The sequence below is a fragment of the Fusarium falciforme genome, chromosome 9 (assembly GCF_026873545.1).
Source record: "Fusarium falciforme chromosome 9, complete sequence".
Classification (NCBI taxonomy): Eukaryota; Fungi; Ascomycota; class Sordariomycetes; order Hypocreales; family Nectriaceae; genus Fusarium; species Fusarium falciforme.
The window spans coordinates 67,928-93,298 of NC_070552.1; the positions used below are offsets into that span (position 1 = coordinate 67,928).

The window sequence follows — 25,371 nt, forward strand, 5'->3', positions numbered from 1 at the left end:
GTAGGGACAGGAATTGGCTCGTTGAGCTCCGGAGCCAACTAAGTTAGATAGCTGGCTTTTCGAGATAAACTTGGGTCCTTCGTTCTCGTTAGCCATCCTCAAATATGAAAAACGCCTCGCACGATCGTGCGTTCTGCCTCGGCATTTTGGTAGGCATTCTAGTAGGCAGCTTTGTAGGCGTTCTAGGCAACCGTCCTGTCATCCTGTCAGACCATGCAATGACATCATGTGGATGCGCGGGGCAGAATGCAACAGCGGGTTGCCAGCTTTAACAGCGTTACCCGAAATGATAAATAATAGGGTCCTGCTTGGGAATTATTGTCCGCAACCCTATGCTGAAAACCCCCAACCTGCCTAATATTCATCAGTTTCACCAACGTCATGCCTATTCCCCCTTTTTCCAAGCTATACACTGTTCCTCGTGATTGCATCATGTGCATCTATGCATTGGTATGGTGCTATTTTTATGACCCCGATGACGACTGATTCCGGATGCATCCCAGCCAAGAACCCAAAGCTACAGGCGTTGGAGACCAGCAGCCGACAGATAGAAAACAGACCGCTGTACCTTCCAAAACGTCGACCTTTTTTCATAAAGTCATTATTTAACTCAGATTAGATCGATCATGTCCTCTGCTTTGTGGGAGTCCATACCATAATCTAGTGCTGTGCCCTAGTTGAATGATGAAAGGTTGAGTTTCTTGGGTTAGTGGTTACTCTTGAGAATGCTGAAATAAATGCACACTAAGTTGGCCCGCGAAGGAAGGAATGGGGAACGCAGGTGAGACAAAAATTGGGTACCCTCCTGCGCCACCAACTATGGGTCGAGCTGACAGTGTTGGCTCGGGTCTGTGCCAAGTAAAGCTACCTTGCACCTCTTGGCTGAGTGGACTTCAAGGACCCTCGCCTTCATGGATCTTGTACTGGTAGAGTCTCGCACTGAATGCCTGTTTGGTTTCGGAAATACCAGTCCTTCCAGTTGGGTCGCTCCATTTTATGCTCCTAATCATGTTGCGTGAAGCACTTCGGCAGTTTCTAGTTTTATCACTGCTTCGGCATCCGTGGCACGAACCAGACCGTGTCAAGCGAGCTGCTGTTAGCTATTTCATCCATTTCTAGCATGATGAGACGATTGAGACCAAGTTCTCCCCCAATAACCCCGGATTAAGCATCATGCATCAAAAGCAATCGCTGATATTGGTCCTATTGAGTATGATACGGCCCACAAGCGCTCTCAGGTGTCGTGGAACTTTGTTGTTTAGCGGTTATTTAGATGGGCGAGTGTCTATAGGGTATGGTTTATCATTGAGATCGTTGTACGGATGAAGGTCTTTAAGAAAGGGTCATGAGACTTTCCTTTCTGTTGTATGTAATTATTCCATGGCTCCTATCTGCAGTCCTGAATATAGCTCCTGCATCCTGATCGGTTGAAGCCTCTCAGCTGTCTCCGACGTCCCTGCGGCTCTCACGATCTGGTTCGAGAGATCTAGTACGGTGCCTTTATCTCCCCAATAGAGCTTGCCATGATCCTCCTTCCCCCAGTTATCAATGAATATCGACAAAAATTGCAAGTTGCCGTATGTCGAAGGCTGCGGCCCAGTGGGCTGATGAAAGACGATGGCTGTCACGAAAACCGACAACAGTAAAGCGATGCCGGAAAGACAAAAGATTGGAATCGGGTGGAAAGCGAGCCAGCAATACCAGAAGCTTACGCAGCTGAAGCCAAAGATCCAGTGACCTATGGGTTTGAGAACGAGGAGTGTGAGGGTCTTCCAGGATGTGAGCGCTGCTGTAACAGAGTTGGCGCCGATGGCCACTCCTTTGTCAAGATTTGCCGCCTTCCGCCATTGTTCCTCATCTCGGGAGGCGTTCACAACTTGCTCTGCTGCGTGAAAGCCCAGGGTGTAGACGATTTGCATTAACCCCACGATGAGGGTGTTGACGGCGATCGCGGAGTTTTCGTCCAGGTTGTACGTCCCAGGATAGAAGCCTCCCGTGTCGTCGGTTGCACTGAATGAGTTGTCACGCTGCCCCAGATCCTTGACTGCGAGAAACCATATCAAGACGCCCCAGAGTGCAGTGATGGGGACCAGAGACCACAAGAAAATCAGTATGTGTTGCATATGTGGAACAGATTTGAAAGCGCTGTGCTGGCGAGGGCTTGGCAAGGCAACGCTAAAGTGACTGTGACGAATCCCATTCATGTGACGATATGCGAGAGTAGTGGTGAGAGGGCTGGAGTTCCAAGAAAGGATCCTTCTTCTTTTCGATGGAACCAGGCACCATATCGCCAGCACACCTTGGCAAAGCAGCGAGGCACCAAGAATGACGAGAGGAGACGGACAGAAAATGTAGTGCGGGAACGCAGATTGAGGGTCGTTTGGGAGGATAAACTGGGACACCGAGGCGTATGAAAGCGCAAGGCTCGCAGCCCAGAGAAAGTTTGCAACCCAACTATTCGCATGAGACTGTCTCGCACTCGTGAAGAGTCGCAAGTTTGAGTTGTATTTCAGCCTTCCCTCGTGGTAAAGCGCCCAACGGAGCGAGGCAGCATGGACGAATCCGAGACTTTCCGTGCAGGCCGTAATGTAAGAATTGAGAAGTAGAGAGACTCCTTCTTTTGTTGCGGTTGAAGCAAAGCCGATCGGGGATTGATCATACTCGTTGGTGTACTCATTGTAGATCACCTTCTGCCGTCTGTATAGGATTCCAGCTGCAGTAAAGGCAGCGACGGATCCGATGAACGTAGTCACAAGCCCTACTGAACAGAATTTGCGGGTTCCAGTATCTGTAGCAAAGTTTGGCAACTGTTGAGGCGCACCGATGTATCCAGATGCCGGGTACGAAGCGGGATCGATAATAGCTGGCCGCCTGGTCATGATTGAGATCACGAAAGGGAAGTTGGGGAACTGAGTGCTGCTGTAACGCAAGAAGTAGCTTCCATATCCTCCTGCAAGTTGGTTGTTGCTACGTTGGTGTAGATCTTGGCACAATGAGTCCAACCATCACCGAACACGGCCGCTGTCAAGACCCTTGTCGGTGACCATTGGCAGAAAGATACGAACCATTTGGCGCCACCTCCGTGGTTGTGACGTCCGATAGTCAACCAATCCCCGAGTTGAGTTCTTATCGATAAGCCATCCTGTCCGTCTTTCTGCGGCCACTGTTATCTACACGGTACGCCCGAGGAGGAATTCGCCTTGCCGACCAGAAGCTGGAAGTCCGTCGTAGTAGCGTGCTACTTCTTTGTGCTTGCTTCAATGAAAACCTTGATGTTTTTTTAGGAAAAAAACTATTAGCTGCCTTATAATATACTAGCGTAAAAAAAATTCTCTTATATAAAAAAACTATTAGTAGCTCAACTAATAGTTTTCATAGGTGATAGGTATTCTAGGTTTAGCTTAGCATCCATAGCATCTAAGAGGGGGAGCTCTGACCGACAGATAGACATAGATAACTAATGACCTCTCACTCCGCACTCTGGAACTAACTTAGATGCCTCAAAACGCTGAGTCAAAAGTGGATTTTTCGCACATGTATACGGAAAATCTAACCCTTCTTGTTCTGGCCCGCAGCACTAATGCAACTCGTCCGAGGCCGGGGGAGATGAATGACGAGTCCTGAATTTACCCGGGAGTACCATCTCAGCCCCCAAGTCCGAACAAGGACCAGGAAATAAGGTTGGCAAAGAAAGGTTTGCGCTGAAGAAATTATGGGGGCAACATTATTGCGACCGTGGCATGATTTACCTCTTCTCCTTGAAATGACAGTGTCAAACGGAGAGATTTAATAGTTTTACAAGTCCATTATCGAGCATGAGAAGGCAACAATCATCAATAGTCTTATTTTGAATAAAGCAAGATCTGATGATGGTTGGCTCTGCTACCAGTGCTGAAAACCGCTGTTAGACGTTTGTCTTCAGCCATATGTCTCAGTCGATCGATCATTCTCACTCCATGGGGTCTCCAGTAAAGGCCCGGGCAAACGCACGGTCAGAGGAGCTTGCTGTCTCCAATCGGTGCAAGTTTACTCTGCCAAATTGCCATCCGCACATAAACTTACGAGCTCCCCGTAATCTCAAGATGCTATTACGAACTTTTTCTGTTCCGAAGGGTATGGCGCGGCGGGCCACCTACGCGGATAAATCCAAAGCTCGCATAAGCATTTAGCCGTTTCTTAATGGGTTCAGCCAGTTTCCCAGAATCTGTTTCTTCGAAGGTCAATCCTTCTCAGCGGGAAGTCGGTTGGCGCCTATTGGGTGGGTAAACTGTGAGACGCCTTTACCCGGTACCGCTTGATATCGTGCTTGGAATAGAGGTCTTCGACCACGCCAAAGCATACTTGCAAGGATCTGCAAGCCCTGTCCTTTCAACAAGACCAGCCTCTTCGAGATTGGTCTTCAGACTGGCAAGCAGCTTTCTGAAGAGCGAACGATATGGACAGGGACAGGTGGCATCTTTCCTGAAGGCCCGCACATCTACAAGCGAAATGGCTGGTACTACCTCATGATTTCAGAGGGTGGTACCTGGGAGGGCCACATGGCCACCATGGTCCGATCCAGAGACATCTGGGGCCCGTATGAAGCCTGCCCGAACAACCCAATCTTGACGGCTCGTGGCACCAAAGAATATGTTCAACATGTCGGCCATTGTGAAGCCTTTCAGGACGACGCCGGTCAGTGGTGGGGGATATGTCTCGGGTTCCGCAGAGATGAAGAAGGAAGATACATGGTGGGAAGAGAAACATTCATCACACGGGGCAAATGGGATAACGACTAGGTCTCGTTTAAGATGGTCAAGGCCGATAAGAGCCATGACATTTCGAAAGTTACTTCCTCAACTCTGTCATCAGTCCCTGGAATGGACTATCTCTATGTTTGAGACGCGAACCTTAGAAACTATGACGTCGGAGATGGATTATCGCTCACCTTGACATCATCACCAGTTGATCTCTCGCACCCAGAGATGTCGCCTACTTTCATCGGGAAGAGGTAGCACAAACTCGATGGCAGAAGCACGGTTACCATTGGCTCTCTTGTGGAAGCCGAGGGCGGTGCCAAGCTTAGATTCGGCATTGCATGTTATAAGGAAGAACATCGCTACCTTAGGATCTTTCACGATGCGTCTGAGTCGGTGATCGTATTTGAGGTGATCAACAAAGCTAAAAAGATTGCAAAAACAGAGCGCCGGAGTCTAGGTTTTACTAGAGAAGGATTGAGTCTGGGTATCAAGTATACTGAGAAAGAGTATTTTCTACTCTACAAAGCTGGACATCCCACTGACGGTGATTGGATTTGTCTTGCAGTGGTCGATACTCTGGACTTGACGAACCGAGATTTTGTAGGGCCAGTCATTGGGATTTTCGCAACAGCTGAATCGAGTGGCCCGAAGGTGACATTCAAGGACTTCAATGTTGACTAGGTATATAAAGTTGAAAGTTGATGAAACCATCATTTAGAGCTCATGAATTTTGACAACATCTCGCCCTGTAGTTAATGTTTCTCAAAGAAGGCTGCAAGGCAAAGATAGTCAGGAGGAGCCTGATCGCCGTGGTTCGGTTGTATCAAATGACTCATGGCATGCGAGCATCCATTTCCTCTCAGCCAAGCAACCATAGAACTCGTTGCCTAGCTACTGCCAGTAAGTAGCAGCGCTCATCATATGTCAATCAAATCAACTTTGGGTTCGAAGTTGATTTGGTTGATTTGATTGATGCCCTATGCCAATTCCGTGGGTAGAGACCCCTACACGAAGCCATCCCCCATATGTCCCAAAGGTCAGTTACCTACCTAACTACCCGGCTTTATCCCACCGTATCTAACCCAGTTCTTCAGGCACTAAACACGTTTTAGTATATCTACGCCTATCGAGAGCCTCCGAGACATTAATATCAGCTTGCCTAGGCTAGATTACCCCTTGTAATCACATACTATCGCTAGAATAGTAGAGATATTTGGAGTAAAACTACTTAGTAGAAGAAATACTAAACTATTATCTCTTTACCACTAGATAGAAACCTATAAAAATTATAATCTTAGAGAATGCCTTAACCTTAGAGACTATTAAAGCTAGATAAATATAGTATTTAGTATTAAGCTTCTTAGTTAATCTACAGAGTCGTGGCGTTGTAGAGAATAGCAGATTACAAGGCTATAGGCGAGGGTGCTTCTTCACCGAGTCGCTGGCAGCAAAGCAGTATGTGATTAATATTGAAAGTTTACCGTATTTGCTAAGTTTGCAACCCCAAAACCCCCATCCATAGACTAGGGCCATGACCCTGCGCCGTTCCACCGGTCATATTCGGTGTCCAACTCGGACGGGTGGCCATTCCGGAGGGTTGTTAATCACGATAGGACCTTCATTCCCATTGCAGTCTTACCCGCCATCTCTGCCAGCTCAAAGTGCTGGACCATCTTTGCTGAACCCGAACCGTTTAACACATCAACCACACTAACTGCTGCCTTGGTGGTGCCATTCCCGGGTGACAAAGCGTAGACAAAGTTACCGGCAGCCGCTAGGTCAATGAGTCCCGGGTCACCGTTGCAGGACAAATCCAGTGAAGACAAGATACTTGCGTCCTCGAGGCTCATCTCAACAAGCCGGTTGCGACCGACATCTGTCACAAACGCTGTCTTTGTCGCAGGCGAGATGGCTACCCAGCAAGTCGCCTTCTGGCCTTCAACCTCTCCAGTAGCTACGGTCGTTGCTTTGCAGCTGGCAGGATCGACACTCAAGATCGCCGCCCCGAACGCCGCGTCTGTGGCAAACACATTGGATGTGCCTGGGATTGCCTGCGAGCCAAACAGTACGGCTGTTCCTTGGGGTGAGCTGCGGGTTTCGTCTTTAGAGACCACTGCTGCGGCTCCATCGCACTCCTGGACGGTAAATACGGATACGAAACCCGTCTTGTTCACAGCTGGGTCACCCTTGACCATGGTGAATAACATGGACTCGTCTTCAGAGAAGAGAACTTGGGAGACCGTGTTTGTAGGCCCAACAGGTGGTGTCGTCTGTCCAAGGTCGAACGGTCGTAGCTCGTCCATGGCAATCAAGCCCTTCCTCGAGAAGTTGCTGCAGGAAACGCCAGCCTTGGCACCAGTTGAGCCCACACACACTATGTTGTTCTTGGCTGAAGCGGCAACGGTGTTGGGGAACTCGCCAGGGACCTTGACTGGTTCACCGACTACTGAAAGTTTTGTTGGATCGGAATGCGAGATAGCCAGCATGGTGAGTGTATTCGAGCCAGCGTTGACAGCGAATATGTACTACAGCAGCAAAGTCAGCAAGGATCACACGCATGCATTTTGGAGGGTTCCCCCGGGCTTACATTGCCAGCAATGGTTAGGGCCGACTGGCTAATCAGCGCATCGGGAGTTGCGGGCTTGCCGTCAGCGTCAACAGCCACGGAGCCGGCTCCTCCTGTCATGGTAACTCTACCCTTGGAAAGAGTACCATCATTCCCGATGGGGAGCGCAACGACCCCGTTGGCCTCATCGTTGGTGAGCAAGTATATGGCCTTGCCCATCGCGGCAGCACGGTCCATGCCGGGGCTGCAGGTTGGATGGCTACTGGTTTGTGCCAACCAAAGGAATGCTGAAAGCAGGGAATAAAGTCGAATTGATGGAACCATTTTGTGTGATGAGTTTGAAGATATCCAGAGAGAAAGTAGACGAGAAAAAGGCCGTTCTGAACGAGCGCAGGCCTGCTGCGAAGAATGAAAGTTTGTGAAATACTCGGTGGCTGTATTGCAGATTATCTCTCAAGACGTTGAGTGCCCTCATCCTATATACCATTTGCTGAATGAAGAAGACTGCATCCAGAGTCACTGGCTTGGCGCATCAACCAAAGATCCAAATCCTTAGGTTGAGGTAATCCAAATTACCTCTTTCGGAAGAGAGAAAGACGCTGCCAACGTGCCAGGCGATGGGAATGCGACCCTCCCTCTAACCTGAACGAACCCGAGCGTGCCGTTCATCCAGTCTCCCAGGGCAAAGAGGACAAGGTCATCTGACACGCTGAGCCAACTGGAATACCTATTTGGTGCCCCAGCCGGCGCTAGCTGAGGCCAAGTTTCAGGGGTGTTTCGAAGATCAGCCCTCTACCCCCTCCCATTTTCAGCCCCCAAAGCGATGAGAATATCAGAATTCCCCAATCCGGCAAGCCCCAACCTGCCAATGCCTAACGTTCCCCTAGACAGGGGCCATGCCAGTCGCAGATCCTGTGACGCAGCGAAACCCCCCCCCCCCAAGAGCCCTGGATATAAGAACCTCGTCTCGTCCGGAAACCGGCAGACAAGTTCGTTTCACTTTCGTCTTGGGGCACATCTGCGGCAGCCAAGCTATCCTTTTGGGATCACCAAGGCAGATGGCGTACTTGTCATTCGGGACAGCTAGCGATTTATGAGACGCCGAGACCGACCTGAGGAAATGAAGTGCCAAAAAGGAAATTGTGTTGACTTGAGTTCAGAGGTCATGTCAGTATAAAGCCTGTCGAACTTCGCGATAGTGCATCATAGGAAAATTTCATTCTTGGACCATCATTGCCCGAGTTGACCTGGGGTAAATTTTCTCTTCTTATCATTCTTTGGCCAATCGTCCACAATGTTTTGCCATTTTGTCTTCGCCATTCTCTACTTGAGTTCGCAGGCTGCCGCCACGGCACATGCTAGCTACCACAATACACTCGAGCAGGCCTCGAGGCTTTACGTCAGGCAGGGACAACAAAGCTGTTTAGACCCTAATCTGATCCAGTCCGCCAGCGCCAAGACAGGACAAGAGCCGGGGACTGAGGGTATCAAGCCAGGCCAGGCGCCTTCCGCAACGTGAGTCATCGACTGTGAGATATCTTTTGAACAAAGTTCTAACCCTCTGAACCTAGAGATGCAAACAACTTTATCAACTTCTGTAAAGGCCAACAAATCACCAATGGCGTGCAGGTAAAGTCCGGCTCATGCAACCCCATTCCCATGGGCCGGATCCCTGCAACATCCAACATGATCTCGGCCATGATCACCAGCCCCCAGCCCGGTGAGGCACTTACATCCGGCACCACGTTCAACGTCCAAGTGCAGACATCACATTTGCGTGCGGGTAACTTTGTCAACCCCACTACGAATTATTATACTGCTCCGCAAGATCTCGACCAGAATGGAGACATCATCGGTCACTGTCACGTCACTATTCAGGATATTGGCTCTCTCAAGTCGACTGTGCCCCCCGACCCAAGTCGTTTCGTCTTCTTCAAGGGTATCGACGATGATGGAAATGGACAGGGACTGCTCCAGGCTGTAGTCGAAGGTGGGCTGCCCGCAGGTGTGTATCGCGTGTGCACCATGATTGCAGCGCAGAACCACCAGCCCGTGACGATGCCAGTTGCTCAGCGAGGCGCTCAGGATGATTGTACCAAATTTGAGGTTGTAGATGGTCAGGGCGGTGGCGGTGGCGGTGGTGGTGCATCTGCCTCTGAGGGTCAGCAGAATGGCTCTCCAACGAGCCAGGCCCCGGCGACAGCTTCTAAGCCAGTGAGGTTTGGGAAAGGAAGAGAACGTGGGAAAGGGTTTAGAAGGCCAGGTCAGCGAGGGCAACGAGGATAGTCGCTGAAGTTGTAGAGCTCATAATAAGCCAAGATGTTCTGGCTTGCCTACTAGGAGGAGGGGCAATGCATCCGGAGCAAGTGGAACTCGCAAATTCCTACATGTAAAGCAAGCTTAGCGGTTTTGCGCCTTCAGGCCTGATTCTCAACCCAATACAATAATGACCAGCCATTTACTGATCCAGGACCTTTGCATAAACCCTTGACAGAGTCCCAGCTGTAGTATTGCCCTGTGACCGACATCGTCCAGCTTAGAAAGGTGGAATTGCTATCTACCCTATAGCGCCTGAACCAAAACACGCGCCATCCCAAAAAGGAAATTTTGATTACCACCGTTTCAACCAGGGCGTGTCAGGTCGCGTGGGGAAATCAGGGGATCTTTGTTTCATTGGCTGTTGCGCGCGTATTTGAACCTGCGATGACACCTTGACTAATCATGGTCAACAGGCGAACCGTCAAGCAGCCAGACTCGCACTTTTTGACCTTCATCGGCCATCTTTTCTTGCTCTTGTGCAGCCATCTTCCCCTTTGTCCGTGCATCTGCGTTAGGTCACGATGAGTAACAGCATCTTCCGCATGTTCAATCCTGGGGGTTAGTCTTGGCCCCCCTGCTAGTCACGTTCGTGCAGTTAACCGCTGACGAGAGCAGAGCCAAAGGAAAACCCTGTGGAGAAAAGAAGGGCCCAGCTGCGGCGGGCCCAACAGTAAGATCATTCCATTTCAATGGACCGTTGAAGACCGTCTGTAGTGACCCGACCCCCAGATCCTACCGTAGCCGCAAGGACAAGTACACAAGAACACTCGAGGAGGAACTTGCCAACTCTCGGTCGAAAGAGGTGGAACTGATGCGCGAGTGCGAACAGCTGCGGGAGAATCTCCAAAATGCCCTTCATCAACTATCTCAACTGGGCGTCAATCTCCCTGCCGAGATCAAATCTAAGGCTAGCGGGAATGCCCCCAACGAATACGCAAGCCCACCCACAGCGACGGGATTGTCAACGAGTGTCTCTCCGATTTATCTGGGAGATTGTGGCAGCCAAGCGGTGGATATCATTCCGTCTCCGCAACTTATCTCCCCGGAGTCATTCGGCGACTTCTACAGCCCAACTGAAGGCCAACAGGGCCCAATCCTGTTTAATATTGGAGGACTTGCAAACAACTCTCGCGTGAGTGAAATGGACCAGATCATCGTGGGCATGGAGTTTGTACTAAAGTAAGTCTGACATTTTGTGGGACGAGTGGTACTAATGCTCGGAAAAGGATCGAGGAACCCTGTCTGGGCCATCTCCATGGCGACGCCAAGAAGCCCCACGAACCTGGAAACCATGCTCTGACGGCCTCTGCCCAGCTCATGGCAGCCTGTGACTACCCATCGCCTACAAATAGATGCACTCCGCCCTTGTCTCCGAATTTTGGAAATACACCGACGACCATGCTAGAACGGCTGTTAACCCTCGCGCCAGACCTGTCTGATGAGGGTGAGATGACACCAATTCAGGCATGGAACAATATCCGGTGTCGGCCAAACTTTGGCGGACTTGATGCGCGAAGCTTGGGGATACTTGCTGAAAGGTTGAAGAAGGCTGTCAAATGTCATGGGTAAGTGGGTTTACAGAATCTGGGATCAGGCAACGTTGACGAGTTGTTAGGTTTGGTGCTGTTGTGAAGCAGTCTGTCTTCGAGGGCTTGGTATACGAGACACTCATCGTCGGGCGGACCTTTTGATTGTCCACTTGGGTTGACCTGATATGGTGCTTCATAGTACGAGGTACTGTCTTTCTACCACTGTCTCCCCTAGCTCGCATTCGTGCTGGTAAAGCATACAAGCTGCGAGGGTAGATGTGCGGCTTGAAGGACTGATTGAATGAAATAGGGAACTGGAAAGCCTGCCGAGTGAAGTATTGAGGGCTATCAGATCGGATGGACAAATCAAGGTCTCTCTTCTATTGACCTAGACAGGTATGATACAATGTCGCTGAGGAGCTGTATACGTCGCCGAGCGGCGGCAGACCTCTGACAGCACTCGCACCGGAAACCTCAAGCTGACTATTTGAGCCACCTAAGGTCGGTTATGGATAGAATGGGTTGGGACACTAGTTCGAAAAATACTGAGCGGGGAGCATGGCGGTAGCGACCTAGTGAGTATGAATCTAGCCGATGCTAGGGTTATCCCATCAAAGGCCGGGTTTCAAATGTACGAAAAACACAATATTAACACATCATAGCTTCATATCCCAACGCTAAAACAGTGACTTCCTTTTTAGCCTTTTTACTTAAGTTCACTTCAACATGAACAAGATGATTTCTAATGCTACCTACACGGGCCTTCCACCTCCAAGCTATCCTTGGTTGATAGTCACCTCGAAAAGCATTTTCATTCTTTAACAGTACTCTTTGCTCTACTCAAGTCCGGACACCTCAACCGCCCTGTAGATCTCTTTCACGTACTCAATCGTCAGGTCAGATCCCAGCCCGACTGGATACAACTTATTCATGACAATGACAATAGTCATCCTCCTGTCCAAATCCATGATGGCGACTGAACCCCCAAGCCCGCTCCAGAAGCATATCCTTCCATTAGGTAGCCAAGTAGGGACAACTCCTTCGCCGGTTATCCCGTACCCGACTCCAAACCGCACCGGCATGCTAGTCACCAGGTCTATTCCGTTCGACATCTCTTGAAAGATCAAGTCGATTGTTGCCGGCTTCAGAAGGCGTTTTCCGTCGACAGAACCTCCGAGAGAAATTGTAGAGAGGATCTTTGCAATAGATCGAGCATTGCCATGGCCATTTGACGTCCCTAGCTCAGCTTGTCGCCACATGGTGGTATTAGCCATGTTCGGTGTAAATTTGGGATTGCTCATAACCCTGGCGGCGATGGAGTCGGCATCAATATTGGAGTCGCTGTCCGGAGCTGCGGCCCAGGGAATGAGGTCGGAGACGCGATGCAAGTCGGAGTCGACAACCCCAAGCTGGAAATCCGCACCAAGTGGTTTGGAAATTTCATTTAGAATGAAATCTTTCAGGGTTCGTCCTGTCACCTTGCGAATTACCTAACCGATCAAGAACCCATGGGTGAAAGAATGATAGCCAGAAGCAGTTCCCGGAGTCCATCAGGGCGGCTGGGAGACCAGCAGGGACTGCTTTGTCGAAATTGCAGCCGTCATCCAGCGTGACTGGCTGCTCCCATCCCGGAACGCCTGACGTGTGAGAGATGATATGCCTGATCTCAATATCTTGCTTCCCATTCACAGCAAACTCAGGCCAATAGGTGGCCACCTTCTCGTAGGGGCTGATGGGTCCTCTATCAATGAGAATGAGCGCTGCCAGGCTGGTGATGGTCTTGGTGGTAGAGAAGACATTGACAATGGTGTCTTTATCCCAGCCGCGAGTACCACTTTCGTCAATGTAGCCACCCTAGATGTCGACTACATTCTGACCGTCGATATTGACGGCGATGGAGGCACCAACCTCATCCCCCTTGGAAATGTGTGTGCCCAGTAAGTCGCGAAGGCCGCTGAAGGACGCTTCAGAAGTACCTTTAACAATGTGACCCATGTTGTTTCAAGGGAAGAGTGTTGGAGAACTGAATAGGACAGTGGTATATTGGGATTTGAGGGCATAAAGGTACTGAGTTGATCTGGGCACGATGTGGCTCGGTACTCGTGGCTTGAGCCGATCCATTCGTGCCATTTATATACCTTGGTCATTAAAGTGACCAGCTTTGATTCACACGAGCCGATTAAGTCGATCCTTGTTCCGAGCAGGCCCCGGATCCAATCGCCCTCGAGACTGACGCACCACATCACTGTCGTTATATCCTTCATGGACGAACCTCGTTATCGGATCTTGTTTTGATTGGCCGTTCTTAGTCCACATTGGTCCGACCTCGTCCATCCCCATGCCTTGCTCGATTCCGGTTCTCCGGCGAGAGGGGATTTGTCAGTGAATCCCGGGTGCTCCGAATCGATCCTTGTCCTGATGCCGGTCCTAGCCTGCGGCAGATGCGTTATGCTAATCTTACTCAGTCAGATTTTGTCACGCGGTTGAAGGCTGTTGGCTGGGCGTGTCTCAGGTGTGTCCTGTCCCATTCCTGAACACACATACCCAGTTTCCGACGAGGGTGGAGATGCCTCAAGTGCCTAGACAAAGTTTATGAATGTAGTACTTATTCTGTTGATAGGAATTCGCCGACATGATCTCTCCAAAATAAAAACAGATCCTCCCCGCGGATGGCCATTGTGCCTCTTGCAACAAAGTACTAAAGCCGTTCAGCCTCGACACTGCCTTGCTATACCCACTTCTGTCTAAACTGGGACTGGCGGGGCTCTTGTTCACGAGGATACCGTGTCTATCATCATTGGGGGCGATTTAGTCCTTTCTGACGACACCCTCGATGTGATAGATTAGGAGAGACCTAAAACTCGGACTCAATGGCATGGTTTTTCCTCAGCCATAAAGCCATGATGATACCTGATCTTGTGGTGTACTTTTCCTCCAACTTTCCTGTCGGGATCAAGTCCGCATCTCCGTTCGCCCTCAAGGCCTCCTCCAAAGTGCACAATCCCATCTTGGCAAATCCCAGTCGCTGATACAAGCCAATAGTGACAGTATTCTCAGGCTTGACCATGATGCGTACTGTAGCACTCCTCGCCTCGTTTCCAAGTTGGTGTTGAATGAAATGGAAAGCTTCTTGGCAGAGCTTAGCACCGAGGCCTTTCCCCCTGTGGTTGATTGAGGTGTAAAGGCTGAGCATCTGCCACTTCTCGTCTTCCATGTCATCTAAGGGCGGTAATTGGCCAGACTGAGGTGAGAGTGCGAAATACTCGGCTGAAAGTGGCCCGCGTAGGTTGACTTGAGCGACCCATACTGAGGTCTGTCCCTCTTGATAAACACATGCAAAGGTTTCCTTGTCTGAGTTCCGAAGCCGGGAAACCCAAGTATCATTGGAGAAGCGTGATTCAATGTCCCAAGTTGAAGAGAAGGATGCTGGTGATTGTTGGAGTGCTTCAAGTCGCAAGGCCCTGTACTTGTCGGCAACGGAAGAAAGATCTGTAGCAGAGCGGTCCACGTGAATGAAGTGATATGACATGACGGGCTATTCGATGAATGTCGAGATATTGAGCTCATCAGGAATGACCTAGGAGAGATTTAACCCTTTTAAATTCACAAGAAGTCGAGTACCATCTCAGGGCAACATGCGAAGTGGACCTGAACTCGCACCCTACAAATGACGAGAACCCTACAAGTGACAAGACCCACCTACACCAGCTTCATCGCGAGGACTACTATCTTCCACAGGATAACATTAGCGTGAGGATCTAGCACACGAACAGTGATACTGAACATTTTTCCTTTCATCTCTTCCGCCATCCAGGATTTCCCATTCCCAGCATGACCGACGCGACGCTACGAGCGCCAGTTGGCGAAAGCCAGCCTCGTCAAGTCCTGAGCCCGAGCGACGTCTACGAAGCTGCCATCCAAGAATGTCAACTGGATTCACTTCACACGGAATAAGCAATGAGGGGAAAGAAGAGCAAGTCAGAAATGAATTGATATGTTGGACCAACAAAGTGAACCACAACTTATTGCCAATTCACCGGACTAACATGCACCAGATTACGGAGCATGGGATGAGGCTATCTAATTGGTGGTTGGACTAGACTAGCTCCTGTGAAGGGCTGAACTGGACAAGAAAAAAGTGGGGCGTTGCGCATTTATGAATCAAGTTCTAAACTCTCAAGAGGCCGTCGTCCACCTCCTCTTTCTCTCCATCGACGCAACCATCCAGGAACATCGTTGGCAAGAACCCGACATGTCGTCGCTTGACAGCGCCGAGGCTTATATTTCGGACGAAAATAGTCACCACCTTCACCCAACGCGTTCAGATGTCGACCGACAGCTCAGCCAACCAGCAACTGAACCATGCTCTCAATCCCTGTCGCCTCCATGTCAAGTCGAACCCGACTTCTGGTTATCGCAACATTTCCAAAGCGCCACTGTTGACCCCTTAGCAATGCTTTCTGCGACATGGCTTGACGGGGCAGCAAACTTCAGTCGCATCTCTCCATACACTCCTGACCAGAATATGGACGAGGGCAGCTGTTCTGTAGAGGTTACCACACAGGAACAGTACGGCATGGGAACAGTCGCCAAGCCTCAAAGGCAGCAACAGCAGCACAATGAACCAACGACTTGTCAGGCTGGAAAACGGTTTTCGCTGACACAAGGGCGAATTTTAAACAAGTGGCTAGCCGCCCACACTCACCACCCCTATCCCACGGTCAGGGATGTCGAAATGCTCGAGAGAGAGTCTGGGTTGAGTAAGCAACAGATCTTGACCTGGTTTTCCAATGCCCGTCGCAGGAAGAAGCTCGGCCGGGCAGCCACATCGAATCTTGCGTCAGAATCTTCGGGCACTGGTCCTCGAGATATACCTCCTCGCCGTCCATCTACCCCTTTTGTTGAGCAACAAACCCCCCTCGAGAGATGGAAGAACTCGCCACCTGAAGAGGAGCCTTCTACCTTTGCCGATATCGCACGCGCAATATCCGATGCATCGATTGTTTCTCCATTCAGGTCTAGACATGCGTCATACTCAATCGCTGCCTCTGTCAATAGCGGAGAGACTTCAGGATCCAGTCAAAGCTCCCATGCATCTACCTATTCTCAAACATCGGATGGATCAATCCGGCGTTCTGGGCCAATCAGGCGATTCACCAAGAAACGAAGGCGAGCTACAAAGGGCAATGGCGGGAGAAATCTGTCCCAAGTCTGTCATCGTTTCCAATGCACATTTTGTACGGAAACGTTCAAAACGAAACATACCTGGCAACGACATGAGAAGTCATTGCACTTATCCCTCGAACAATGGGAGTGTTCACCATCTGGACCATCCACTCTCAATCAACAACCAGAACCCACATGCGTATTCTGCGGTCTTCCCAACCCAGGCAGTGTTCATTCTGAGGCTCACAACTATGATTTCTGCCGTGAGAGAGCTAGAGAAGAGCGGGTTTTCTACCGAAAGGATCACTTGAGGCAGCACCTCCGGCTCGTCCACGACTCTCAGTTCATGAACTGGCCCATGGAAGGGTGGAAGCTAGAGTGCGATGATGTAAAATCACGATGCGGATTCTGCGACATGAGCATGACGACGTGGACTGAACGAGTGGACCACTTAGCGGAACACTTTCGAGAAGGCAAGACCATGGCTGATTGGAGGGGGAATTGGGGATTTGACTCGGCCACCCTTGAGATGGTGGAGAACTCGATGCCTCCATGTGTGTCATATTCTTCCTTTAACTCATGTCCGAGACTGCTGTTGCTAACGCAGACGCAAGATCTCATAGAATACGAGCGAAACTCACCACTACCATTCACAACACAGCAGGGAGCACCATACAGTTCCACCAACGCGTTTGATCTACTCCAGCTGGAGCTGGATTATTTCTTCTCAAACCATGTCGACACCAATCAATGCGTACCCCCCGAAAGGCTTCTACACTTGGAAGCCTGCTCTATCATCTTCGGGGCCGAAATGCTGCATACGCATTGTAAACCCAATGTCTCATCCTGGTTACGCGATCTTTTGATGGGAACCGAAGACATCGCCAGGGAGGCACAGATGAGGCCAATGAAAAGTGCTGCTAGGTCTCGATTCACTGACCTGAGGATTCATGGCAAAAGTAATATCTTCGAGGACTGCACGCTTGAGGCTTCCCTACAGCAATACGTCGCTATGCTACAGATGTTGAATCTGGACATAAGTGATGATGAGCTTCAGCGAGAGGCGTGTTCCATCATCAATCACATACCCAATACTTCACCCATGTTCGCCAACTTATTGATGGGGTTGGTCTTTCGCTCAACGACTTGGTTGACTCCATTTCGCCTTCGCATGGGGCTGCCTACGGTTGAAGCTAGCCTATGTCCCAATAACATCAGTAATGATCTCGGCATTGATTTTGGGCTTATGGATATTCGAGTCTTGAACACGGAAAAAGACACCCAGACGAATGATGTCACCACAAACCCAATGAGGACTACCCAACTTCCGGATAGGGCCAATGTGAGAGTGCAAGAACAAAGGGTGATGTCGCTCAACGACGGAAATATGTATAGAGGTTTGACAAGGGATCTGTCACGTTTTGTCGCAAGCGTCATGTCTCCGCTGAATCCGAATCAGCATATTCCAACGGATGAAGAGCTTCAGTTCCAAGCGCGCTGGATTATGTACGATAGGTATGTGAACCGACAATACTACTCGGACCGATTTTGACACTTGTTAACATCCCAGCAACAGCGACGACATGTGGAATCAAACTCCAGCTGATAATCCAAATTGGCTCTCGGAGTTTAAGAAGGAATGTGGCTTCTTTGAGTAGCTCAGCGCCCTAGGCTGCTTATAGGCAAGGATTTGCTAGTCTGCGACGGGTAGTGTTGTAGGTAGTGAAGCGATGATTGGGATTGGCAAGCGTGTTTAGCTGGGATAAGGAGTCTGTGCTACTGAATGGATGTTGGACTTGTAACTCTTTGAAGAGGCGGTAGATAATCTCAAGTTACGTCTCCCAAGTGAACCCGCTACTAACATCCTACTTCGAGACTGGCGAGTACTTGTTGAAATACGGTGCCAAATCCCCAACACCATTCTCATCAGTCTCAGCTGTCCCGTTACCAAGTCATCGGAAACGGTTCCTGGACCGCCAAGTGATATCAAAGTGCTCTCCGCCGATTTCCGCAAGGGCTCTCGGGTAGTGCACCAGTGAACCCGGATACAGACCCGTCACCATTCCCACGCTGCGGCCATTCTTGTATAATGTGCGGCACTCTCCCGACCACACGGTGAGCTTAAGGAATTCTCGTGCGTACTGGTTGTAACCCTTACCAGCAGATGTCTTGATACCCTTCTCTGTGATGCATTCAATGGGATCCCAGCAGTCGCGGCAGTTTGGCTCTTGAAGGGCTTCGAGGTAACCGTCGCCTGGAGTGATGCGGCGACATCCCGCTTTGAAGTTTGGGAGAATTCGCTTCTCAATGTCTGGTGCATTGACTAATGACGCGTGCATACGGTCTTTGCAGTAGCCCTGAAAGATGACCTGCGCGGGGTGATCGAGACAGATGGCGAAAAAGAAGTCATTCAGCATAACGTCTTGTCAGCGTCGTGCTGTACGCATGGAGTCGAGACACATACGATTGCTCCAGATCCTTCCTGTAGAGGTAATGGGCGTTTGGGTCTTCTCGCCAAGTTCCCTTCTGTTCCTCCGAGTATGTAAAGTTGACGCCTTCTGGGGTCTTGTCTCCAAGGAAGTTGACCGAGATCCAGGCTGGTTGTCGCATGTAGTTGACTAGCTTCTCGACTTTGGGTTGCATGGTCGCGACGAGCTGGATTCCGGAGGCTCCATTCCCTATCACTGCCACCTTCTTCCCTTCCCATTGGTAAGACTTGTCCCTGAGGTAGTGAGTGAGTCAAGTCTCCTTCAGACTGGGGCCCTCAACATACCATCGCGCGATGTGTAAAAGCTTTCCTTTGAAGTCATGAAGCCCCTCGATTTCCGGCCACTTCCACTTGCTATTGACCCCAGTTAGCAGATTCTGGACATATGCAGAGGCCGTGTGTACCTGAGAAAGCCTGAGGCGTTGATAAGGAAATCGGCCTCATCCACTTTCAGCTCTCCGGCCTGCTCGAGCTTGATCCTCCATTTGGCAGATCCCTCATCCCATACAGACTCCTGGATAGTTGTGTTTGATTGGACATGCTTGCTAAGGTTGTACTTCCCTGCAATACGCTTTATGTAGGCTTGAATCCCCTTCTGGTCCACGTAGAACTTGGACCGGTCTGGGTTGCCTTCAAAGGAAAAGATGGAGGAATCTGAAACGAATCAGCCCGCGCTCGGTTTGTCAATGGTCGCTCTGTCAATCTCTTACGAGAAGGAACGTCGCTGCCAACGTTCATCGTTAGTGCAGCTCTTTCGGCTATTAAGACAGGCACTACTTACCATGCTGCACTAGGATACGTATTTTCGGACTAGTTTCCGCCAATATCCGCGTTCCTGTCATAAATGGCCAAGTCGATCTCGTCCTCGAGCTTTAGTTCGTGTTGGACCTTGTGAGCTACCATCAGACCGCCAAAGCCTGCACCAATGCACACGACGCGCATCTTGCGCGTCGGAGTGAACGCAGGCTGCTTAAGCAGGGGCTCTGGGGTGATCGTCATTGTTGCTTGTTGCCGAATTGTGGCAGAATAAAGCCGGAAGGATTGAACTGATGCACCAAGAAAACCTTAGCGACATCCATAAGTGTTTGTCTGCGACAGATGCCCCTTTTCAACATCAAAATGACACAAATATGCATGTTGGTCCATCCGGCGGCCGCATCGGATCCGGACCCGGATTGTTTCTACACGCTGACAGTTTGGCCAGATGGCCATCCGGTTGCTCCCTCGTCTGTTGGCTTTCCTCCTTTGGTTAGAAGGATTTGCCAGCGCCGTAATGGTGTGTTGCGCTTGTAACATTCTCCTCCGGATATGGTACTCCGAATGAGATACACCCCTGCTCTTGCTGAACAACTGACAAGGGTTTCAGAGATCGACAAGTTTCCCGCAGCCGGCAGTTCAGGGTTTGACAGGCCAACTTACGAATAAAGCGGGTTCGGCCTGCAACTGCCTTGTCAATGTGAAACGCAGAAAGCTTGGCTTTGCTCCTCAACATATCGTCGGCACAGTTCGCGCTTAGTTTAATCCCAGCATGGCCTTGGAATGGCAAACTGGGTAACTGGAGTTACGCGTGTATAACTCGTGTAGATACTCCAATTCGTCCCCCATCCAGGCCATAATGTGAGAAGTTGTTGGTTCAAGGGAAGGGGTTTCACCCTCTATCAGAATAGCCCCACTCCCTTTGAAGGCTGGCTCAGTTAAACCATGCATATCAAGCGAGATATTACCGCGTTCCCCAGATTGTCACTACCATAGTAGGTAGGTAGGTAAGCTATATTACTTAGGTAGGTACTTTATTATTATTATCAACGATGATTCTAAAAGAAGTCATCGGCCACAACAGCAAAAGACATAATTATCCATCCATGACGGCATTAAAATCCAATACTGGACTCAGGTATAGTGACATGTGTGAGGCATCTGATTACCAATGATTATCTATACGCTTGTAAGCGACTACACACGAAGAGGATTGATGACAAATAAACTTCACAAGATCCCCGTCTAAGGGTTTTGGTCGTCATCACATCAACCTCCTGCCAGGAGCTGCTGTAACTCTTCAGCAACAGCCCATGTCAAAGAAGTATTGAGAATACGAGACTGCCAAATCGAGCTGCAGCGCCCCTTTATTTTCCATCTATCATGAAAGCAGCCGTCATTCACGCCCCCGGCGGCCCCGAAGTCCTCCGGCTAGAAGACATCCAACCCCGGTAGCAAATCCGGGCCAGGTCCTGATCCGAGTCCGGGCCTTTGGACTCAACCGCTCCGAGCTCTTTACCCGCCAGGGCCACTCTCCTAGTGTACAGTTTCCCCGTGTCCTTGGCATCGAGGCTGTCGGGACGGTCGCGGCAGCACCAGGTGGAGAGTTTCTGGAGGGCGAGGTTGTTGCAACCGCAATGGGAGGTCTAGGCCGCACTTTTGATGGCGGATACTCAGAGTATACCTGTGTGTCAGTGGATAACGTGCAGGCCATCCCGCGGGACGTAGCTGACGGGCTCGGCTGGATCACCCTCGGTGCAATGCCAGAGATGTTACAAACCGCGTGGGGATCGCTATTTAAAGCACTGAAGCTGGGCAAAGGCGATAAGCTCCTTATCCGTGGAGGAACAACAAGCGTCGGTCTCGCCGCTGCTTCACTTGCTGCTGAACACGGGGCAACGGTCATGGCTACGACGCGAAGGTCCAACAAGGGCGTCGATGATCTCATGAAACGGCATGGTGTAGGAGAGGTGGTGGTCGACACAGGAAGAATTGCACAAGAGGTGTTAAACATTTGGCCTGGAGGGGCTGATAAGGTGTTGGAGCTAGTTGGAACTTTGACCTTGGACGACTCGATGCAGTGCGCAAAAGAAGGTGGCATTGTCTGCATGTCTGGCATAGTGGGCAACGAGTGGGCGTTGAATAACTGGAATCCGATGGAATCTATTCCCTCGGGAGTCTATCTCACTGCTTACAGTGGTGGGCCAAAGGAGTTCATGGAGACACCTTTGGATGTTCTGGCGCGGAAGATCAAAGATGGAAAGCTGGAGTTGCGAATTGGCAAGACTTTCAGTTTGGATGATATTGTAGATGCACATCAGTTTTTGGAGGAGAATAAGGCCTTGGGTAAAATTGTGGTACTGGTCTAGATGGAAAGAAGCTTGTGCAGGCAGAACCGTGGTTCCAAGTATGAGATATTGGTGCCAGTTGAGAGAGTGATACCATAATGTATTGATTATGCCGACTTGTGGGATGATGGGTTTATTGATTGATATCTTGAAAAGGTACTATAATCTATGATTGTGCTCCGTGCAGAAGGCACATGGTGATGAAAGAAAAATAGTAGAGAAACAAAAAGACCCAAGAGAGAACACAAAAGGAAAGTCCCGTAGTCCGGCCCAGATTCAAGAGAGGCCAACAAAAGGCATGACCACTCCCCGCTTCCCTCCTAAGGTCATCCCTCTCGTAGGCGACCTAGCTGTACCATCCGATTGGCGACAGTTCTAACTTCAATCCTGTTAGCAAATCGAAATCATTATGGCCCATGAGCCGCAACTCACAAAGCTCGAGTTAATCTTCTTCAAGTCTGCAACTCCAAGAAAAGCAGCAGAAGCCGTGATCTCCCTTTTCAAGACCATTGCTGCACGAGAAACTCCTTCTACGCCATAAAGATTGGCGTACATAAATGACCGACAGAGGCCAATAGCCCGAATACCAAGTGCAAGAAGCTTAGGAACATCGGTCCCGTAGCGAACACCGCCATCGGCATAAACCTCGATATTCTTGAAAACTTGGGGCGCTTTCTTATGTATCTCTAAAGCCACCTCGAAAGCAGAGGGGGAGCCATCAAGAGCACGACCTCCATGGTTAGACAGGAAAATGGCTGGGGCACCATCCTCAACGGCCTGTACCGCGTCTTCAACGGTCTGGATACCTTTGGGAACAATGGGAAGATTTGTAAGTTTCTGCAGGTCTCTGTAAATGGCCCAAGTCATTGGGATGTAACTTGCGGAGCGAGTCTGGTTCGTGTTCTCAAAGCGAAGGGCACGATGCCGTCTGCGATCCCCAGTCGAGTCCACCGTCAGAACCATGGCCTTCGCTCCCATTTTCTCGATGCGTCGGAAAAGAAGACTATTTGCGGTTTTGTTATTCGATATGTAGATATCTTGGGTTATTAGCATAGTGATTTTAGAGAAGGGTTGGGGTTGCATGCCTGTTGAAAAAGAACCTGGTCTCCACGGGGCCTGGCAGCCGCAATCTTCTCCAAAGGTACGCTGGAAGCGAAGGAAGGCTGTTTTCGGTCAGTGTCCCCTCCTGTATTGATGTAGGCCATCAGAAACTCACGATGTAGAAGATATCCTGCTCCGCTGCTGCCTTAAGCAGTCCGATTTCGCCCTCAGCATGAGCGAGACCTGCAGTGGCGCATGGGCTGATAAAGTAGGGTGCAGAAAACTTATGACCAAGGATAGTAGTCCTGAGCTGCATTTAGCATCCTTTACTTGGCTTGTTTTAGGACAGAGAAGACAAACTCCATAGAAGACTCGATGTCAGTCAAATCAACCATGACTCGAGGCCGGAATCGGTAACGCTCAAACACCTCCAGGTTGTTCCTGTAAGACCATTCGCCGCCAGAGCCGTGACTGTATCGAGTGTATGCAGAGTTGTTCATCGACTGTCTCGCGGCCCAGTCAAAGTCCGGAAGGCCAAGAATTCGGGAGAGGTCTGGTAGGTTTCCGTTCGCGATGGGGAAGGTCTCGAAAGACTTGTCAATCCTGCCCTTGTTAGCTCGAAATCCGGTAGGCGTACACGAAGAAATATCCCGTCAACGTACATCGTGACGGGTTCATTGAGGACAGGTCTGGCCGCTAAAGCCGCCGAAGCAAGAGAGAGAACGCAAAGGAGAGACGTTTGACGCATTTTTCTCGATGGAAGTGAGAGACTGGTACTGGACGAGGAATTGAATAACTTGCAATGAGGGTCCCAGGAGCTTATAAACCAAAAGCTGGTACAGCGCAGTCTCTCTGCTTTGTCCAGTTCCCCTAGCATTCACGACCACATTATGGGCTGGGCTTGCGTGGCTCAGGGCGGCTCAGTACATAGCCTCAAAATTATCCACAGCTATTCGTTCTCAGATTCATCCTGAGTAAAGATTTCGACGGAACGATTTGTGGTAGAGCACAGGAGCGAAACCAAGCCCCAGTTTCCCTGATTCTCGTTCTCGCAGTCGTTCTCGTTCCCCATGGCCCCTAGTCCCAAATTTACTCCTCTAATTTTCAATACTATTTCGGGACACTTGGTTTTCCAACTAACTGCTATATCTGAACTAGAACGACAGGCCACAGCGTTGGTATGATTCACGGAAGTCACATTTGTACTGCTGCCGGAGCCAGGAACCAAATGCCCCAAGCCTTTGGTACAAAGATTCAAACGTAAATCTGTGGGAAGAAGAGAAGAGTGAGAAGACGGCAATGTTGAATGCCTTGGGCCAGAGTGCAGACAGGGCCTTGGGGTTCTGCCTTTCTCAGAGCGTTGAGGGGCACGCAAGGACCAAGCACTCCCTGCCTCGTTCTCGTTCTCGTTTTCGGTTCGGGAGATTTCGCCCAATGACGAGCCACGCCTCAGTGAGGCAACGGCCTCGAACGGACTAGACTAATTACCTGGAGGCCGAGCTTACTTGGCAAATAGCGTGGTTCGAGATTGATAGCTCGTCCTTGGCCTTGATAAATACGGGAACGAGGACATTGTCAATGCGGCTCAGCCACCCCAAGAATTGAGTGTCTTCAAGTGCTCTTGGTGATCTTCGCTCATCTCAACCTAAGAAAGGGCAGTCCGAGATGGACACTAGGTACGTTTGGAAATACATCCCGGTCATGCAACTGCGTACCTGCCTCGAGGCAACTGACACTGCATTAACATTGTAGCTCTTGCATGTCAATGTCTGGGCATGACGACGCTATTTCGCCATTGACAGACTCGTCGGGCCTCACCATGTCCGCATCGGCGACCGCGGTTTCTACGCCGACCAACACCCCATTATCACGACCGGAGACTCCTTTTCATCAACCGGGGGAGCGAAAGATCGATTACGAGTGCTTTCCTGAAGTAGTCCCCTCGAATGACCCAGAGCCGGCGGTATTGGAGAATGCGGTCGCTGGATGCAACCTACCGAAACTGGCGTGCACATACACGTATGAGCTACCAAAGCAGGCCATTACAACATATACTGGCCTTGAGGTTTCAACATCACTAGAACCATCCACCAGGGCCGTGACGCCGTTGCATCTACTTGGGGATCAACCTGACTGGATTGATTGCCCCTTTTGTGAAAGACGAGCAAGGACCACAGTAAAAAAGAAGCCCTCGAACCTAACACAGTAAGTTAGTTCAACCGGCGTTTAGTCGACTGGCTAACTAACACAGTTAGCATCCAGGCCGCCTTCCTACTCGTTGCTACCGGCCCCGGGGTTGCCGTTCCCTACGCTGCAAAATGGTGTTTTAATGTCGAACAATATTGCGGAATCTGTGACAACAGAGTCGCGTATTTGTCAAAGGGGAAAGACTTGTTTATTTGCAGGGCAGCTAAGAGAT

General features: G+C 50.2%; 7 protein-coding genes across 7 annotated transcripts; 2 read left to right on the forward strand and 5 right to left on the reverse strand.

The window, feature by feature from the left end:
- Positions 1–6,343: 6,343 nt before the first annotated feature.
- NCS54_01094800 (Hypothetical protein) lies at positions 6,344–7,629 on the reverse strand (the record flags this gene model as incomplete). The annotated part of the gene is made up of 2 exons (XM_053156236.1): positions 6,344–7,264; positions 7,327–7,629. 2 exons carry the CDS (start codon positions 7,627–7,629, stop codon positions 6,344–6,346), a joined length of 1,224 nt encoding a protein of 407 aa, XP_053012211.1.
- A 970-nt stretch (positions 7,630–8,599) lies between these two features.
- On the forward strand, positions 8,600–11,315 carry NCS54_01094900 (Hypothetical protein; the record flags this gene model as incomplete). Its single annotated transcript, XM_053156237.1, has 8 exons — positions 8,600–8,820; positions 8,877–9,524; positions 10,038–10,100; positions 10,157–10,182; positions 10,240–10,294; positions 10,354–10,803; positions 10,851–11,189; positions 11,240–11,315. 8 exons carry the CDS (start codon positions 8,600–8,602, stop codon positions 11,313–11,315), a joined length of 1,878 nt encoding a protein of 625 aa, XP_053012212.1.
- Positions 11,316–11,989: 674 nt separating this feature from the next.
- On the reverse strand, positions 11,990–13,148 carry NCS54_01095000 (Beta-lactamase domain-containing protein; the record flags this gene model as incomplete). The annotated part of the gene is made up of 3 exons (XM_053156238.1): positions 11,990–12,562; positions 12,660–13,007; positions 13,062–13,148. 3 exons carry the CDS (start codon positions 13,146–13,148, stop codon positions 11,990–11,992), a joined length of 1,008 nt encoding a protein of 335 aa, XP_053012213.1.
- Positions 13,149–14,007: 859 nt separating this feature from the next.
- NCS54_01095100 (N-acetyltransferase domain-containing protein) lies at positions 14,008–14,682 on the reverse strand (the record flags this gene model as incomplete). Its single annotated transcript, XM_053156239.1, has 1 exon — positions 14,008–14,682. One exon carries the CDS (start codon positions 14,680–14,682, stop codon positions 14,008–14,010), a length of 675 nt encoding a protein of 224 aa, XP_053012214.1.
- Positions 14,683–18,271: 3,589 nt separating this feature from the next.
- On the reverse strand, positions 18,272–19,806 carry NCS54_01095200 (Hypothetical protein; the record flags this gene model as incomplete). Its single annotated transcript, XM_053156240.1, has 6 exons — positions 18,272–18,642; positions 18,740–19,041; positions 19,093–19,161; positions 19,212–19,461; positions 19,518–19,531; positions 19,619–19,806. 6 exons carry the CDS (start codon positions 19,804–19,806, stop codon positions 18,272–18,274), a joined length of 1,194 nt encoding a protein of 397 aa, XP_053012215.1.
- Positions 19,807–21,200: 1,394 nt separating this feature from the next.
- Positions 21,201–21,932, forward strand: NCS54_01095300 (PKS-ER domain-containing protein; the record flags this gene model as incomplete). The annotated part of the gene is made up of 1 exon (XM_053156241.1): positions 21,201–21,932. One exon carries the CDS (start codon positions 21,201–21,203, stop codon positions 21,930–21,932), a length of 732 nt encoding a protein of 243 aa, XP_053012216.1.
- Positions 21,933–22,257: 325 nt separating this feature from the next.
- On the reverse strand, positions 22,258–23,700 carry NCS54_01095400 (FMN hydroxy acid dehydrogenase domain-containing protein; the record flags this gene model as incomplete). The annotated part of the gene is made up of 6 exons (XM_053156242.1): positions 22,258–22,290; positions 22,344–22,948; positions 23,023–23,074; positions 23,128–23,257; positions 23,313–23,555; positions 23,615–23,700. 6 exons carry the CDS (start codon positions 23,698–23,700, stop codon positions 22,258–22,260), a joined length of 1,149 nt encoding a protein of 382 aa, XP_053012217.1.
- Between the last annotated feature and the right edge of the window lie 1,671 nt (positions 23,701–25,371).